This window comes from Ambystoma mexicanum, chromosome 1p (assembly GCF_040938575.1).
Source record: "Ambystoma mexicanum isolate Mex_15411 chromosome 1p, UKY_AmexF1_1, whole genome shotgun sequence".
NCBI lineage: Eukaryota > Metazoa > Chordata > Amphibia > Caudata > Ambystomatidae > Ambystoma > Ambystoma mexicanum.
Window position 1 is genome coordinate 416,637,540 of NC_090921.1, and position 16,554 is coordinate 416,654,093.

General features: G+C 42.8%; 1 protein-coding gene across 1 annotated transcript in view; it reads left to right on the forward strand.

The window, feature by feature from the left end:
• The window catches only part of USE1 (unconventional SNARE in the ER 1), a 273,173-nt gene that overhangs the window by 133,622 nt on the left and 122,997 nt on the right, over positions 1-16,554 (forward strand). The window contains exon 3 of the mRNA XM_069649226.1: positions 10,251-10,329. Coding sequence (XP_069505327.1) covers positions 10,251-10,329 — 79 coding nt within the window. The remainder of the gene's footprint in view (positions 1-10,250; positions 10,330-16,554) is intronic.

The window sequence follows — 16,554 nt, forward strand, 5'->3', positions numbered from 1 at the left end:
AATGTGCGACTTTTATGCCCACTGCCATGACTGAAATGACGGTTAATTAATGTTGTTCAACGCTCTCTCTAAGTTCCGGTTTGATATCATGTGCGGGGGGTGGGAATTAGGGGTGGGATATGTTTAGATGCAATAGTTTGGGGTTTTCTTTTTCCTTTCTTTTTCTCTTTTCTTTTCTCAGGTATGCGATATAACTGATTGTTATAATACTTACATGCTCGCTTTTTTTTCTTTCTGTAACCAAGAGATGTAAGCTGCATTTATGTGACTGCCGAACTTTTCAAAATCAATAAAAGTGAAATTTAAAAAAAAAAAAAAACAGTGCAAACATTAATTAAATAAATAAAGGGTAAGGGGTTAAGATGGGTCCGATGGGGTTGGGGTGGCGTTAAGAGGTTAAAAAAACATGGGCCATGGAGGGGGGACCCCCCAAATAAAAATGAACTAAAGGAATACAGTGTTATTTGGTGTTTTGACCGCAATGAAATTTACCACTCTGTAATTGCGGTAAGATCAAATGTAACCATAATATGTATTAGGCATTGAAATACATTCTTTGCAATTAAAACGCCAGGTAACCAAAATGACCAACCATACACTATTGACATATATACACCCAGCATGGGGTGCTCTTGCCAAAGAACCCTAACACTTCACTTTTTAGTCAGATCAGATTCAAGTAAGGCCACTACACCGCTGTAAATCTAGTAAAGCAAGTGAAGAGACAAAATTGAAGTAATAATAAACCAGTTAGAATAGGCAAGTAATTGAAGAACAGTAAAACATGTTACAGTGCCTTGTTGTGCCTACCTTTCGCCGCTCGCACATCGGTGGCCAGGCGTTCTCGGTAGCTGCTGCCTGAATGTGGAATGACCTGCCACTGTCAGTAAAGACCTTGCCAAATCAGTTGACATTTAGAAGGGCCTTAAAGAAATTTGTGTATAATGGTAGGTGGCTGTTGGTTGGTGGTCCTTGTCTCTCCCTCTCTAGCGCCAAGATACCTTCAGGTGAGCGTGCGCTGTACAAATTCAAATAACATAACAGAAACCCCCCTCCCCCGACCTCCCCAGTTTTGCACCGTCTGAAAACAGTACAAAAAGGTGGGGATACTGGGTGCACCTTCGGTAGTCACTGGGGTTACATGTTTTTTCCACAAAGCAAATTACTTTGTGGTAATTTACTTAGTGGAAATTACTTTAACAGTTTACTACGAAATTGATTTTTTTATGGGGGTCTTGTTAGGAGTCGGAAACGTGAGACAGACACAAAGGTACAGTTTTCTCACAAAGTGCCATTTTATTCAACTTAAAAGGGTAAGATAAACTCCTAACTTTCCCTAACCTAACCAGAAGGTGTCTGTCTAACAAACAAAAGGCTAAAGAAAAATGACCTCCTATCCAAAAAGCCTCTGTCTCTCAAACTAAAATACAGAACTAAATCATACACAATTAGTTTGGCAGTCTTAAATCCCACATAACAATATACCAGTTCAAACACAAAAATTGTGAGGACTCCTTCTGACCAGGGTTGATGTCCCTTCCCATGGGTCAATACAGGAGTCTCTATAACGAAGTTCAAGAAAGTTCTGTGCCAATGTAAAGTTCAACTCAGCATAGTGCCTCATCATGAGTTGAATGGTATCCTGCCTGTAATACTACCCAACTGTTATGGCGTTAGCGCTATCCGGCGCTTTTACCGCCAGATCACTGTTTGGGCCTTAACGGTAAATACCCATTCCCCATTGGGCCCATTGGAACCAATGGGGAATTTTCGGTGCGACTACTGCGCACTAATACAGCAGGCGATAATTACGCCAAAAACAGGGCGCTAAATGGGATTTTCACCTCTGGAACAATGCTGGAGGTAAAACAGCCAATTTAGCAGCCAATTTGTGATAGGGGCAGCACTTTAATGCGGTGGTAATACGGCTGCCAGGACTAACTACAATTGGTCCCTTTCCTGGTTTACCCACCTGCCAGGATAAAACTCCCACTACTAATATTGTACTTTGTGGTAATGCTTGTTCCCAAAAACTCTTCACACCAGAATCCTACATGAAGAGGTTGGAACCAACAACTGTTTCTCTTTAGGGTCTCTTGACTTTCAACAAAGTGTTACATCTCTCCCCAAAGTAGTATCCCCCAAGAGGATAATTATTCTCTTGCTAACCCTTGTGCTGTAGGCGATGCAGGTTACATTTCTCTCCTCCTTTTGTCTCTCCTAAAGGAGGGTTTTTCTCCTGTAGCCTGTGTTTCCTGGTTATGCAACCTTTTGACTGCTGGCAATGCGGGTTATAATTGGCTCCCAATTGGCATCCCTTTTTCGGAGAGTTGCGCCCTGTTTTCCCTTGTATCACTCTTCTGCTAATTTGGCGATGCGGGTTACAATTGTCCTCTAATTGGTATTCCGGGTTAGGAGAGTTGTGCCCAGTTTGCCTGAATAACAATCTTCTTTGGCTTTAGTAAAATGGGTTACAGTGGTCCTCTAATTGGTATCCCTTATTAAGAGAGTTGCATCCAGTTGACATCAATTCATTTGTTCGGTATCACCTAGCGGTCTCCTTTGGACAGATCTGGGGTCAACTGCCCCAGGCCAACTCACTGGTATGCCTTGGCATCTCCTTCTGACTCGCTGGTGCTTCTGTGGTTCTCGGCTGGGCCTTCTGTTTCTGCCAGCTCTGCTGTGACTGCCGTTGCACGCACAGTCCCTCAATGGAGCTCTGGCAGCTGTGTGTGATCTCTGGTGCTTCTCCCATACCTGAGCAGTTCACAGCGTGTCGGGAGCTCCCTCCCACATGGCATAGCTGGTTTTAGAGCTGCTTCCTGCTGCGCAGTCTCTGCATGGCCACTTTTCCCCAGCATCTACCGCGTCTTCAACACAGCGTATTGCTGCCTCCATGACTATTCCTTCAGCTTCCCCCTGGCCTTGTACCTGATATTCATTTATACTTTTAAAAATCCTGCTCATGTGTTTTCTCTCCCAATGGCTGGTCCGCTCATGATCTTTTATCAACTTGAGTCCCTCTTCCTCATCCCAGTACTATGGACATTATGCGACTTCGAGTCCATAATGTTCAACATTTTATAATCAGCTAACTTGATCTGATTTAGTTAACTGAGAGTGTTCAAACTTATTAGATGTTGTTAAAAGAGTTTGTAATTGACCCTTGGGTTCAGGACCTTGACAAAAGACCGAATCATAACAACTGGATGTTGTGACATTAACTTCCTGAACTCCCAATGTACCACTTTTAGGCTTGTTAAAAGTTTTCATGTTCTGTATTTTGGGTAGTTCTGTAAGAAGGAACTGTACATTGACAGCATGCTATTGGGTATTTAGGTATTAGGCGAGTCTCATCCTCCGAAGAGGATGAATATCTCGTCCCTCCTATCAGTGTCACCACTTCACCCTGACAGCCGTCTCCTCCCATGTGATCCTCCTTCATTTTAGCATCTCCACGGTGTGGCGGCTGCCTTCTCCTGGCCACATGCAAGCAGACTTTAGGCTGGGGTTTAGTGATGACTCCATAGGAATCATCACAACCCTCCTACCCCAGTCTGTCTCCCTGCTTCACTATACAACGCTTACCCAAAACCCCTGTCCACTCACCCTTTACCCCTTAACCCACAAAAAAAGACATTTTGAAGCAAACTGTTGATGTAAATTACCACGTAGTAATGTTCTTTGTGAAAACAATGTTAGACCATCACTGCTAGTGTGCCTGACAGCCAGCCCAGCTACCTTTTCTCTTGTAGGCATTGGAGTAGGAATGGAAAATAAATTGATGCCCGGGACTCCTCAGGTGGAATCCTACTCACAAACCCATTACAACGTAATCCGCACAGTGACGGCCCTCAAGCTCTCCCACCGTGGTCCACTCAAAATCTAAAGGGTGGAAAACACCCTCTTCAATCAAAGATCTCCTGCAGCATGCCAAACTTGGGACCCAGCTTTCACAGGCCCCACCTACTGCAGAAGAAGCACCCGCAAGCAATGATAAAGCAGATATATCTCAGCTATTATCAGCATAAAGCATGATCTAATGTCGACCATGCCGGCTTTGCGAGATTTCTTTCGCGAATTGAACCACTGTTTACATGGGGTGGAAAAGAGGATGGACGAGCTAGTACCAGCTTTCTGTGATCCTTCAATGAACCAGGACTTCCTAGAACAGAGGACAATGGAGCTGGAAGAACATCAGCGGCGCAGAGATGAAAAGCTTGAGGATGGGGAAAGTGGTTCAAGGCGAAACAATATCACGGTCTGAGGTATCCCTAAAGAAATCCCCAACACGGAACCTCGATATATCCCGTTAGATCGTGCCCACCGAGTATGTCAACAGTGAAAAGGATTGACAAGATTACATTCTTTCAAGACCAAAGAGCAGATATTCCAACAAGCCAGTTCTGCAGAGTCCATTTCCTTTAGAAGAGACTCATCAAGCTTTTTCAGGACGTACCCTCCTGAAACCTCTGACAACCTGGCTCCAGCAGCAAGGTATAGCCTATAACTGGGGATACCCCTTGAAAATAATGTCCTCATACAAAGGTATGCAACACCAATTCATGTCACTGAAAGTAGCCATCAGAACACTTAAAATTGCAGAACAAGATCTCTAAATACTTGAACATGAGTGTCATCCTCACACCTCAAAGGTCGCAAAAATCCTCCCATAGTGTGTGAAGACTCAAAGGTGTTCATCCCTTCTCTCTGGGTGGAGACGCCTCCTTTGAGGCTTGGGAGGTGAACCCGGTCTGTAAGACCCTCTCTAGGGATCTGGGCAAGTGGCACCTCATTGGGAGGGGCTTCCCCTTAGGGGGCAAGGACTCTCATTCCAACGAGAAACTCTCTAGACCACCCACTGTGTCTGCGCCAGCGTCCCTCGACCACAGCAGCCGACCGAGACACGTGGAATGGAACATTGGAGAAACCAGAGACTGAAAAGCAACGAGGCAAAACCTGATCCCCGAGCGAGTGCCGAGCCCTGCGACGTTACCTTGGAGAAATGAAGGTACCGGAGTTAACGGGAGAGGCGGAGTTCCGCCGGGGCAATCTATTGTAAAGGGAGGAACGTGTGAAAGGCCTGAGGGCGACGTTCAAAAATTAAACCCAAATAAGTCGGTTTGTGAGGTACAAATAATGTGCTTGACAAACAAGGCTAAGTGAGAAACAGGAAAGGCAGAAGCAAATACCCTGGGATGAGGGTGAAGAACCACATGAGCTCAGTGTTGAAGAGTGAGGAAGACACTCTCTAAAAGTGTAATAGGAATTGTGATTTGAAACTGCCAAGTGAATTAACTTACAAGAGCTGGAAACTCAGAGAAAACCTAGGAGAGAGGGGAGTTAACACAGATAACATTTTACAAAATCTATGAAAGGTTGGATCTTAAGAATGTGAGCAACCTGAAAGCAAAGTAAACACTGTGAGGCAGTATCTTCAGGAGAATCGTTATAAGCATAACACTACAGAGTAAAAGACAGATGAACAGTTGGGATGAACTACAAGAACACATGAAGGAAACTCCAAGAGTGTCAGAGAAGATCAGTATAAGCAACTTATTTCTGAGGACATTTAATTTGGACTTCCTGATGACAGACAAGCTCCTTAGTTACTTTATAAGGCAGGGAAACCCGGCTAGTAATACGGAGAAAAAGGCCTTTCTTTATAATTTCATTAAGAAAAGTCAATATATCCAGCGTGTGACCGACTCCTTATTCCGCCTCCTCCCCCTCCCATAGCAACAGCCGACAGAAACTCAGATCACCATTGATGGATAGACTTGAACGTAGTCATGAATCGACATACCTAAACTAGGCTCTCCATAGAGTTTTATGGTCACTATATAGCCCACTTGACGGTTTGTCCATAATTCGGATGTGGGTTGTAAACGCACTGCTTCAAAAAAGCAGTGGCGGAAACACCCCCCCAAACTAGGGTTAACCCTAATGTATTTCCCATTTGGGGCTTGAAATTGTTTGTTCCAATGTTTCTTGAATTGCTTGATTAGAAGTTCTATATTTATAAGCTCAATGGGTCTTAATTGTAGTTCTCTAGCAGAACGGTCAAAGTAGATCCAAATCCCTTGCAGCGAAACGGTTTCAGTAACAAGTATCTTCACAATGAGACCCCAAATCAACCAGATCCCACCTGAAATAAAGACAGGCAGCTGAAGTTCACCATCTCCCACTTATTGATAGGGGCCTGTGTTGGAAGACTTAAAGGTCCACCCCTAGAGGTGGAATTGCAATCAACCAAGTATGTCAACGCCCGCTGCCCCCTGCGTAGACCTGATGCTAGACACCGGTCTGGGAATTTAGAATGGTCCACCTGCCTCATTAAAATGTGTCACATTAAAGGTGCTGGGCCTAAACTCCCCAGTGAAAAGTAGGAGCATATTTAGTATGCACCGGGAAATGGGGACAGATATAGCCCTTTTACAAGAAACTCGCCACCTCCGAGTGGACCATCCTCGCTTGTGATCTATAACATTTCCACATCAATAATTTGCCCCTGGCCTTGACCAAAAATGTGGGGTGGCTATTCTAATTAGCAGGAAAATGCACTTTAGGAAAATGCACTTTAAATATATGTATGAGTTTAAGGATGGGGCGGCAGATTATTGGGCATTGTGATTCAGTGTGGAGAAATAAAGCTCTCCATTTTCCCAATATATTCGCCCAACAGGGAACATTTTGCATTAGGATCTTAATAGGGAACTTTAAATTCAGTACTGCAAGCCGGAAATGAATGCATCTAAACCCGCTCGCCCGCAATAAGAGCAACACTCCACAAACCATTAGGGACCTCCACCTAGTAGACATATGGCGGCAGCTCCACCTGTGAAGGCATCGTGAAGTAAGACACAGACAGCAGATTCACTTTTGTAAAATAGAGCTTTTTATTTCTCAAATGTCAGGATGGAGTAAAGCCTACCTTGTCCTATGCTAAGGTGGGATTTCCCTATCTAAAGAAACTAAGGATAAGTCTGTGCCATACATTAAAACTCAAAGGTCTGTCTGTGTCAAAAACCTATGCTTGCCCTCACAACTAAATCTATGTGTAGGGCTGTCAAGAACAAGTGCAATGGTGATAAAGTTCTGAGCTTCTTCCAGCTCTTAGCCTCCTTTTCAGCTTCCCTTCCCCAAGTTCCAGAAAGTTTCACAAATGCCTCTGGGCTACAGTTCTCAAATTCAAAACAGCTCTACAAATCGATGGGGTTCCCTTCCCCAAGTTCAAGGCAGCACAGTTTCACAGGAAAGAAGCTTGAGGATTCCGCCATAAAACCACCATCAAAGTTCACCAAGACCCAGTATTCCCTTCCCCAAGACTTCAACTCACCAACCTCTGCTTGGTCTCTGTCTCTCAGTGTTCAGTATAAGGTTGTCTTTCCTTCTGGATACACTTTCAACTTATTCTTTCCTGGTTGGTTTAAACCAAGTCTTTGGCTTCCACAGTTGGCGGTTCCCTGGTCTAGGCGCTGTTGTCGGACAACACGGTCCACCCATCACAGGTCACATAACCAGGAACTTTAGGCGTCTGGACCCACACAAGTTCTTCTACTCAGTCTCTTGGCTTTGCCACACTTTGTTTAGACCACTCCTTGGCCTTGCCACACTGTGTCACACAACTTGAACTAGGATTTCCACACTTTGATGTTGTATCCTTATATACTATTTGGCAAAGAACTGCGAAAACCTCTGCATGCGTGCAAATAAGAGTACAGCGTGATATAATGATGCGTTGTTACCTCGTTCCCATGAGGTTGCATAAAGTATATCCTGCCTCTTCTCCCATGTGTTGGAGATGCCAACAAGCTACAGGGACGCTGATAGACATTTGCCGCGAATGTGGGAAAGAGGTGCTGCCCTACATTAAGAATCAAGATGGGTATAGATTTACCGCTCGACCCAATGTTGACACTCTTGGGTTATGAAACAGTCAATATAAGTTGTCAAGCTGAAGCTCTAAGCTCATAACCCATCTGTTGGTAGCTTCCAGGATTACAATAGCGTGCAACTGGAAATGGTGTAGTATCCCAAATTTATATGAGAATGGTGGTCACGGATTTGGTACACAGCAGCCAAGGATAAAATAACCATAGTGATGGGGAACAAGATGCCAAGGTACCTAGGCACATGGCAGTTGTTTATCCAGTATGTGCAGCAAAACGACTACCCAGCCATTCACCACACAGACCCTGGAACTTAAGTACTTCACTTTAGTTAGCATAGTCACCGGAACTCAATCAAAGGACAAACCTGTTGGTTCAAATTATTCATATAACTTTATTGCTTGTCATTATAGTAATATGATATTTAAATGGGAAGTACAGATGGTTATTAAACTGATCATAAGACCTGTTTGATGATTCCTATTAAGTCTGCATGGTTATTGAAGAGAAATGTGTTCAAGAGATAAAATGGTTTTATATGTACATGCATTACTATTTGCCTGTAGCACATTGTTAAGAAAATGCAATAAAGTTTACATTGTTTTAAAACTGGTAGGTGTTAGTGTTCTACAAATTGTAGTATAAAGCATGCAACGTTCTTTGGAGAGATCCTCTAAAGAAATTTGGCAAGGGAGAGGTTGGGTTAGGACTTTTTGCCTGTTGAACCCTATGGAAGAAAAGGCTCAGGGTAGAAACAGGTATGTAAACCTGTACTCTTGAGTCTTGTCAGAAATTACTTCTGAGGCTTCTAAGTCCTGGGATCACCTCTTGTATTGGTTCAGTTCCAGGGGATCTACGTGTCACTGGGGCAGAGGTCCCTTTTTGCATCAGTATTTTGGCCCAGCTATTTGGCCGTTCTGCGCTTTGGCAAGGCGGTCTTGTGACTCATCAGCTGGACTCTGGTATGACAAGAAAACCACCACGTTGCTGACTACCTCTGGGGGATATCCAGAACACAATGCAGGCAGGCAGGCAGTGTCAATAAACACTGACCCACACTTGAGGAGTCACAAATTTGAACTTGGCATGGTGACCAATGTAGCAAGGTGGCTCAGGAGGGAACTAGTCAGTCCACAGGGTGGTCCCGGGAGAATTCTGATGGCTTCCATGTGCACAATCCTCAGGCAGGGGTTGAGACTGGTTGTTCCCACTGGTCCAGAGGTTGAAGCACCTATGAAGGCATTTAGGGATCAGATAAAGGAGCATGGATTTGCAGGGATATTGCTGGAGGCAATGTTGGTTTGCAGCAACGACAATTCAAAGGTTTTCAGTGGGATGCTCCTCTTTGAAAGGGTCTAGGCTCAAACAAAGATCTGAAGAGTGCTTGCAGGAGGAGTACTCTTATCTATTCAATCATGGACCGCCTGCGGCCACCACATTTGCCTAGCAGCAGACACTCTGGCCAGGATGTGGATCTGCCCACAAACACACAACTCTGCTATGTCGGGGAGAGGCAAGACTTTTTTTTACAGGAAAGTGCTTAATCTATATGGCACAAATTGCCCTGAGAGAATAGGAAGAAGGCCAAAAGACAAAATAGCCAAAGGACAAGGTGAAATCTCAGGGCACAGCAATAAAGGTGAAAACCATGGTAGAAAAATATCCACTGCCAGCGGCCCTTCCTGCACACATCATGCAAGTGACAGAAATGGTACTTAAAACAAAATTGAAAGGGATACAAAGTACTTCCCTGTGAGATGTGTGTGCAGCTTAAAGCAAACAAGGAATTTCGTAATGGGGGTGTGAGTTACCTTGCATTGATAGCATAGGGACTGATCTGTGCCACCAAAGCAGATGAGCTAAGAAAGGGAAGTAAAGCAAAAAGGCTTTAGTTACCTTCAAAAGTCAGGATAAGTTCAAATCAAAAGAAGAAGTTGCTCTGTTCCATAGATGTCTCTGTATGGGAAGCAGCAAAAAGAAACGTTGTCCCAACAGTAGGTTTACAAAACCTATGTATGCAAAGATAAGGGATATTATGCTTATGCAGATCATTGGTTCGGTAAAAGCTTCCTTACAATTGAGATTTTGATTGATAAATTGTGCATTAAATTACAGTTTTGTTAGGGTATGTGGAAGAACTATTTTAAGTGATTTTAATGGTTCTACCCTATGTTCTTAAACCGTTTACCTTTTTTCACATTTATTTTTTGAGATGCATCGGTACGTATTGGAGAAAATAAGACATTAACATTTTTCTTTCGATCGGGCTAATATTGCTTTTGAATGCAAGGTAAAAATGTACAGAAAATAACCAGTAAAATGAAACTGTTCAGCAAGCATCATTGTTTCATCTTTCAGTATACCAGCAATTGAAGTGATGAATGAGTACTCGCGAAAAGTGGATTTCCTAAAAGGCTTGCTGGAGAATGAAAAGTTGGTAAGTTTTGTTCTGTTCTATCTTCAAACTCAATCCCAGCGTTTTCCGAAACCTGCATTAAAGTATGATGCAAAGAACTTCTTGAAAATCACTTACTTTAAATACTTCTGTCGCCAAGCAGGGAATCACTGCTGCCATACACTGTTAGATTCTGAAGATTCTGTAAATTGTCCTAATCCTTCACAGTGCTGTAAATTGGACCATTAAAATGGCTTGAGCAGGGTTTACATAGGATGTTGTACTTCTTAAGCATAAAAGGTAATGGTTCTTAATGGCTCTAACAGAGGCAGCTTGAATTGCAAAACATCTGCCCCGATTCTTTGTTTCTTGTACTTTGGTCACTGATCAAACATTCTGTTGTGGAAGGTAGATTTTTGTGGTGATACACAACAGAGGAACAACTGGCACAACACAGGAACAACTGGCACAACACAGGAACAACTGGCTGATGAATAGAGGGACATGTTTAGAAAAGGCCTGATGAACAATACACAAGGACATCCGCTGTTTTCACAGAGGCGTCCAGAGTAGCAACTGAAGCACTAGAGCTAAAAATGTCACTCTTTGCAGCCTTTATTTTCTTGTGATTCATCCCCTTCCAAAAGTCAATTGTTAAGCAGTTCAGCAAAGTGCTATTTGCTACTATTAAATTGGAACAACAGTCATCCGCATAGTTCTTAAACTGAATGGCATGGCAGCAAAACCGTTGAACCACAGAGGCTAGGTATATATTAAGCAGCAGGTGCTACAGGACTGAGCCATGAGAATGCACTAGAGAATCCTGAAGTGCATAGGGGGCTGGATTTGGCATGTCCCCGTTTAACAGAAAGGAGTCCCAGTTGAGAGCTGTCCGTCAGCGATGACATCCCGTTAAATCTGCATTATTTGGGAGGCCTCAGGGAGGCTCTGAAGCCACTGATGAATCAATGGAAGAAGGGCCCCAACACTGCCTGCATCCTCCTCGATCATCCAAGATAGAAACTGAAACTGACTTGGTTCCACACATTGAGTCTAAACCTCCCTGTGTTGGATACAAAACATTATGATCCCCCTCAAAGGCATGAAGTTGTGACTTCCATTTTTGGTTGTTTGGACAGGAGAGGCAGATTTGTAGTAGGGCAGTGGTTTGTCCTGTCTGAAGTTTCCGATGGTAGCAGCTCTTTTATCTAGAGTCTGGCACTGTCCCAGTTAATAAGGAGAGATTGAGAACATCACGTATATGATAGCCATGCCTTTGGCTTTACATTGAACGGCTGCTGAGGGACACTGGCATAAAAAGGGAGACTGAGAATGTACTGTGTTGAGTAAGCAAAGTAAATTGTAGGCCAGTTAGAGGAGCAGTATGATCCAATATCGATTGAGGAATTGGGCCTTCTGAAAAAGGTGTGGGGTAATGCACCCTTACCTGGATCAGAAAGCTTTTGTACAGTTTCAGCACATACATATTTTTAATCCAAAGAATGACCACGGGCTTTGAGTCCGGGACTTTTGAGTAGCTTTGGGATTTCTGAATTAATGTGTAATTGCTCTGAGATCCAGTTCAGGTAGGCATTCTATGCATGGTAAAAGCTTTGCATACTCTGAAGTCATATATTTTAGCTTTTCTTTCAAAATTATCCTGAATTTGGAATCTGAAACTATTTGCAAATGGGCTCTTTGAAAATGTGATAATAGTATAGTAAAGCAGTTTACAATACAATGCAGCATATCCCCTAATTGTATTCCTTTTTACTAGTTTTGAAGTTGAGAGAGCTGTAAAAAGAACATGCATGTTATGTAATCAGAATTTCTGCAACCATATGCTCAAAAGACACTGATGTCAGAAATGTCCCTTCAATCCAACTGACCTTGCTCCCATCCCGTCTGTTTCCAATAACAAATGCTTTAAACAAAATACCAAGCCATTCAGATTACAAAAGAGACAGTGTCACAATACACCATTAATAGAAAACCACTGCAAGACCTTCAATCGCAGTCCCAATTTACTTGTAGATGGTATCCCTATCAACAAAAATCCAGTCCATCTCAAATCAGTATCCATTCTGTGGGTTAAAGGTATACATCCCATTGTTAGCCTGCTGTAGGTCCAATAGTCTATCCCTGGGCACATATTCTATAAAGTAAACCGTACGTTCTATTTTCAAGGTCTTACCTTAAACCATGGAAAGGCACGATGCAGGAAATGGGAGTCATCTGTAGAAACAGCCTCCTGTCCTGTATCGGCATTAAAATACAGTGAAGGACTCCTCATGTGATAACAACATTGTGTGTGACATCTTGCGTTACTATTTTAAACACACTGACATTCTTGATCCTATTTTGATGGCCATCTTTCAATGAGACATAGCCTCATTCCTATAGACTATAACTTCAATATTTGGCTCACTACATGGGATATATCCCTGATTGGTCCATTCAATACAAAGCTCTCTGTTTTGCTCGATTGTATGTACCGCCCTAATAGCAATGCTGTGTATAAAATCCTGCGTTGCTACTTCAAATACACACAAGTATTGGCCAACTTGTAATAAAGCACAGTCTCTATCATATAGCCCATAGCCTTAGTATTCGTCTCTTAACCTGGGATGAATCACGATAATGTTGTTTCAAACGGGCTCTCTTCACTGCTCGATGGTTAATGCTGTACCATTACAAAAGTACGGCAATCAGATTATTGTAAAGTAAAATCTCAAACGAAAAAGTGATGGACATCATATTCCATGAGCATCATCTGTACTAGTTGTATTGTTAAAGAAAAATAAAACAACTCCGTTAGAATAATGATGAAATTGCTTGTAGAGCCTACAATCTCGTAACATGTCCGCCATCAGCCAACAGTTATTCAAAGCATTGCAACAATTCAAAGCGACCTATCTATCTGCTTTTTTCATTGCTGATTAACTTGAATTGAAATTTGATCCGGTGTGTTGTATTGGAACATATTTTAAATACAGTATCAGAATCTTCCAAAGGCATAATAGTTAAGAAATCACTATTTGTTGATGTTCGCTTGTTCACAGATAAATATTAACTCGACTAGCAAAAATGTATTGTGTACAACACTAAGCATTTAGCACTTCTGGCCAAACTGGTCATTGTTCAAATACACGTCATCAACATAATAGATGAACACCATTCTTGCATTACATAGAAAACGAGTCAGATCGAATTCCAGATTAATCCCCCTTTTTGATGAAGTAAATTACTTGCATCCACTTCTCGACTAGGTGACTTTACATGTTGTAGAATTATAAATATCATCTCAACCATAGTGTATTGTGCTGTATCAAAATGTCAGTTCACTCATAGCGCAGGTCATTATCACTAGATTCAGCTCTTCATACAAGTAAGGTGATTGACTGCACCCAACAAAACTGCTGCTAATGTGGATTACTTTTCTTGAAGATTAAAAATTCTGTATTTTTTTACTCTGGTGCTGCTAATGTGTGTGGCAAGCAGAGACATAATTCTTAATAAATACCACAGTTGTTTCAGGTCGCTACTGCAAGCCAAATTCCCACTTATCAACACACTTTCTGTCCATTCCATGCACATTGTAGTTTTAATACTATTACAACTCCAAATATACGAAGAAGCTACATTCTTTGTGAGTGATGCCATTATAAATCTAAGAGGGGGCAGTATTTCCATCATAGCCTGGAACACCCAGAATCCGATTGGGGAAGTGGCAAAGTGTTGCTGTCTGATTATTTCATAACAGAGTCATAGAGCAAGGTAAGTGTCCGGTAAAAATTTCAAAAAAATAGTTTAGACAGGTAAAAGTTTCGACACACAAGTGCCAAAAATAAAAGTTTTGCATTTTTTTTTAAATAGTAAAGGGTTTATTATAATTTGATATAGTTAAATAGGTGTACAAAAAAAAAGCGAAACTTTTTTTTCGCCACTTTTGTGTTGGAACTTTCACCAGTCGAAACTTTGACTGTCGAAACAGTCACTATGAACCCAAGGTAACAGTGCTTCCAGTGCCACAGATGGGGGGAATAGTTCAGTACTGCTTCAGATCTCCTGAGCCTTGCAACCTATTAGTGTATGAGCCATAATATCTTACATTATGTACAGTAAATACATTATGCTGGTATTGAATGGTAGGCGAAATGAAACTTCATCTTTCAGTGCAGACCGTGAGACAGATTAGGCTTATTCCCTGTGCGGCGCTCACGAGACGATTCATTTTGATGAAATGCCGGCCTCCTTCAATAACAGATATATGATGATTTGGATGTATTCTGATGATTGTACTGCAAACCATTAACTTTCTTGAAAGGTAGGCATGCTGGAGAAGCGGACTTCATGTCGTTGGTATTACAAAAAGCTAAATCAGAACATCTGTTAATTGGCTGCAAAGCTTCGACAAGTAACCAGTGTTGCTGCAGTGGCTCATCGGCAACGCATCTGTCTTTGAAGCAAGACCGATGCAGAGCAACAGGGTTTGGAATACCGCAACCGGCGCGTTTATCATAGCCCCCTGAGGAAGGAAGCGACAATTCCGGCGGTCAATTTTCGGAATTTACCGAAATCCAGAATGAACATATATATATATATCTATATCTCAAAGTGAAATTACGGACACTTACACTAAAACTCAGTAAAGTACAATAATGTAACTATACCAAGTGACAGAAAAAGAACAGCACATGAAAACATAAATAAAATAAACTGCAAGAATAATATAACTTTAGTAGTCCTGGACTATCGTGCCTAAACAGAGTCAAAGCTCCAGATACATACCTGAGAGGGTGTTAGGAAGTCTCTAATGTTATCCTGCACAAGCTTTGTAAAGCCAACAGGTTGGTAAAAGACATAGTTCAAAAGCATTTTTTGGATTTAATAGCAAGTAGAATTCTGCCCATCACAGCCAGGCAAATTGTCAGGGAGTAGAATTTGCGCCCATACAATACCTATAGTGGGAGGATGACACTAATGGCCTGATTCACAGAAGCATTTTATAATGGTGCAATCCCATAGGAAAATGTTATAAGAATCAGGCCCTAAAACAGTTAAGTACACTCACAACCCTGTGATAATCAGAAGTGCTAGGTACACATACGTCTGCCGATAGTCCTGTCGGTGGAGGTCCAGGCGTCGCAGGTGCAATGACCTGAGTTGGTGTCGGGATTGGGTCTGGCTATATGGCAGTTCCATTCTCAGGTTCTGGGATGGCTACTGCAGATTCTTAGCTAGACAGGTCAGATACTACAAGACTGCAGCCACATCCGGTCCCATGACATGAAGAGCTCCTCAGCATAAAGTAGATAAAGGGTTGCCACGAAGTAACCCCATTGGGGGTCAGCGGCATGGTGCATGGCTCTGGACGGTGCCCTGTGCAGCAGAGAGCCCTTGTCAGTGGTTGGGCAGCCTATAGGATTGTCCCGGGAAACTTCCAATGACTGGCTTTTGGTGCGGGCGTAGGACTGGTTGGTCCCACCAATCCACTGGTCAAAGCTCCAGCAAGGATCTTCTGTGGTTGCAGCAAGACCATCAGGGCTTCAGCAGGAGATGGCTTTGGCAATACTGGTTGTCTGTGGCAGCAGTCTATTGGGTCTTCAATGCAGAGTCCTTGTCTTCAGCTATGTGATCGACCCGCGTAATTAATGCAGGGCTCCTCTTCTTATCCAAAATTCCGGCTCAAGGCTTCCCCATCCCACCAATGGTAACGATCTGCACCATTCAAACCGGTATCGCTGTCCAGTCATGGACAAATCCTAACCCCACATCTGCCCAGCAACAGACACTTCCTATTCGGGATGTGAATTGGCACCAGACAGTCCCAAATGCAGTCCTGCCCAGTTAATCCACACATCCATTAGCCTGGGAATCCAAGCTGTACTCTGGAAGACCATTACCTTCTATTTCATTTCCTGGGTTTGTAGACTGCATGTAGGATGCATTACACACGGGCACCTGAAAAAGACCTGCGCACAACTATCTGCCACACTTTCCCCCAGGTTGAAGTCTGAGTCGGGGGCAGGAAGGTGCCAGGGAAAAGGTAAATGTGATGAAAGGGAGGATGAATGGTTGGAGGCGGATGGGTGTGCAGGAGTGGGATACAGAGTGGGAATATGTGGGGCGTGTAAGGAACTCGCGGTCGCAACAGTAAACACAGACACAGTGATCACAGTTCAAGGGTGTTTATTAAACTGTAAATGCAGGGTGGAAAAACGTCTAAACTAAACCTAAATCTAAGATCGGAACAAGCTACGCCCA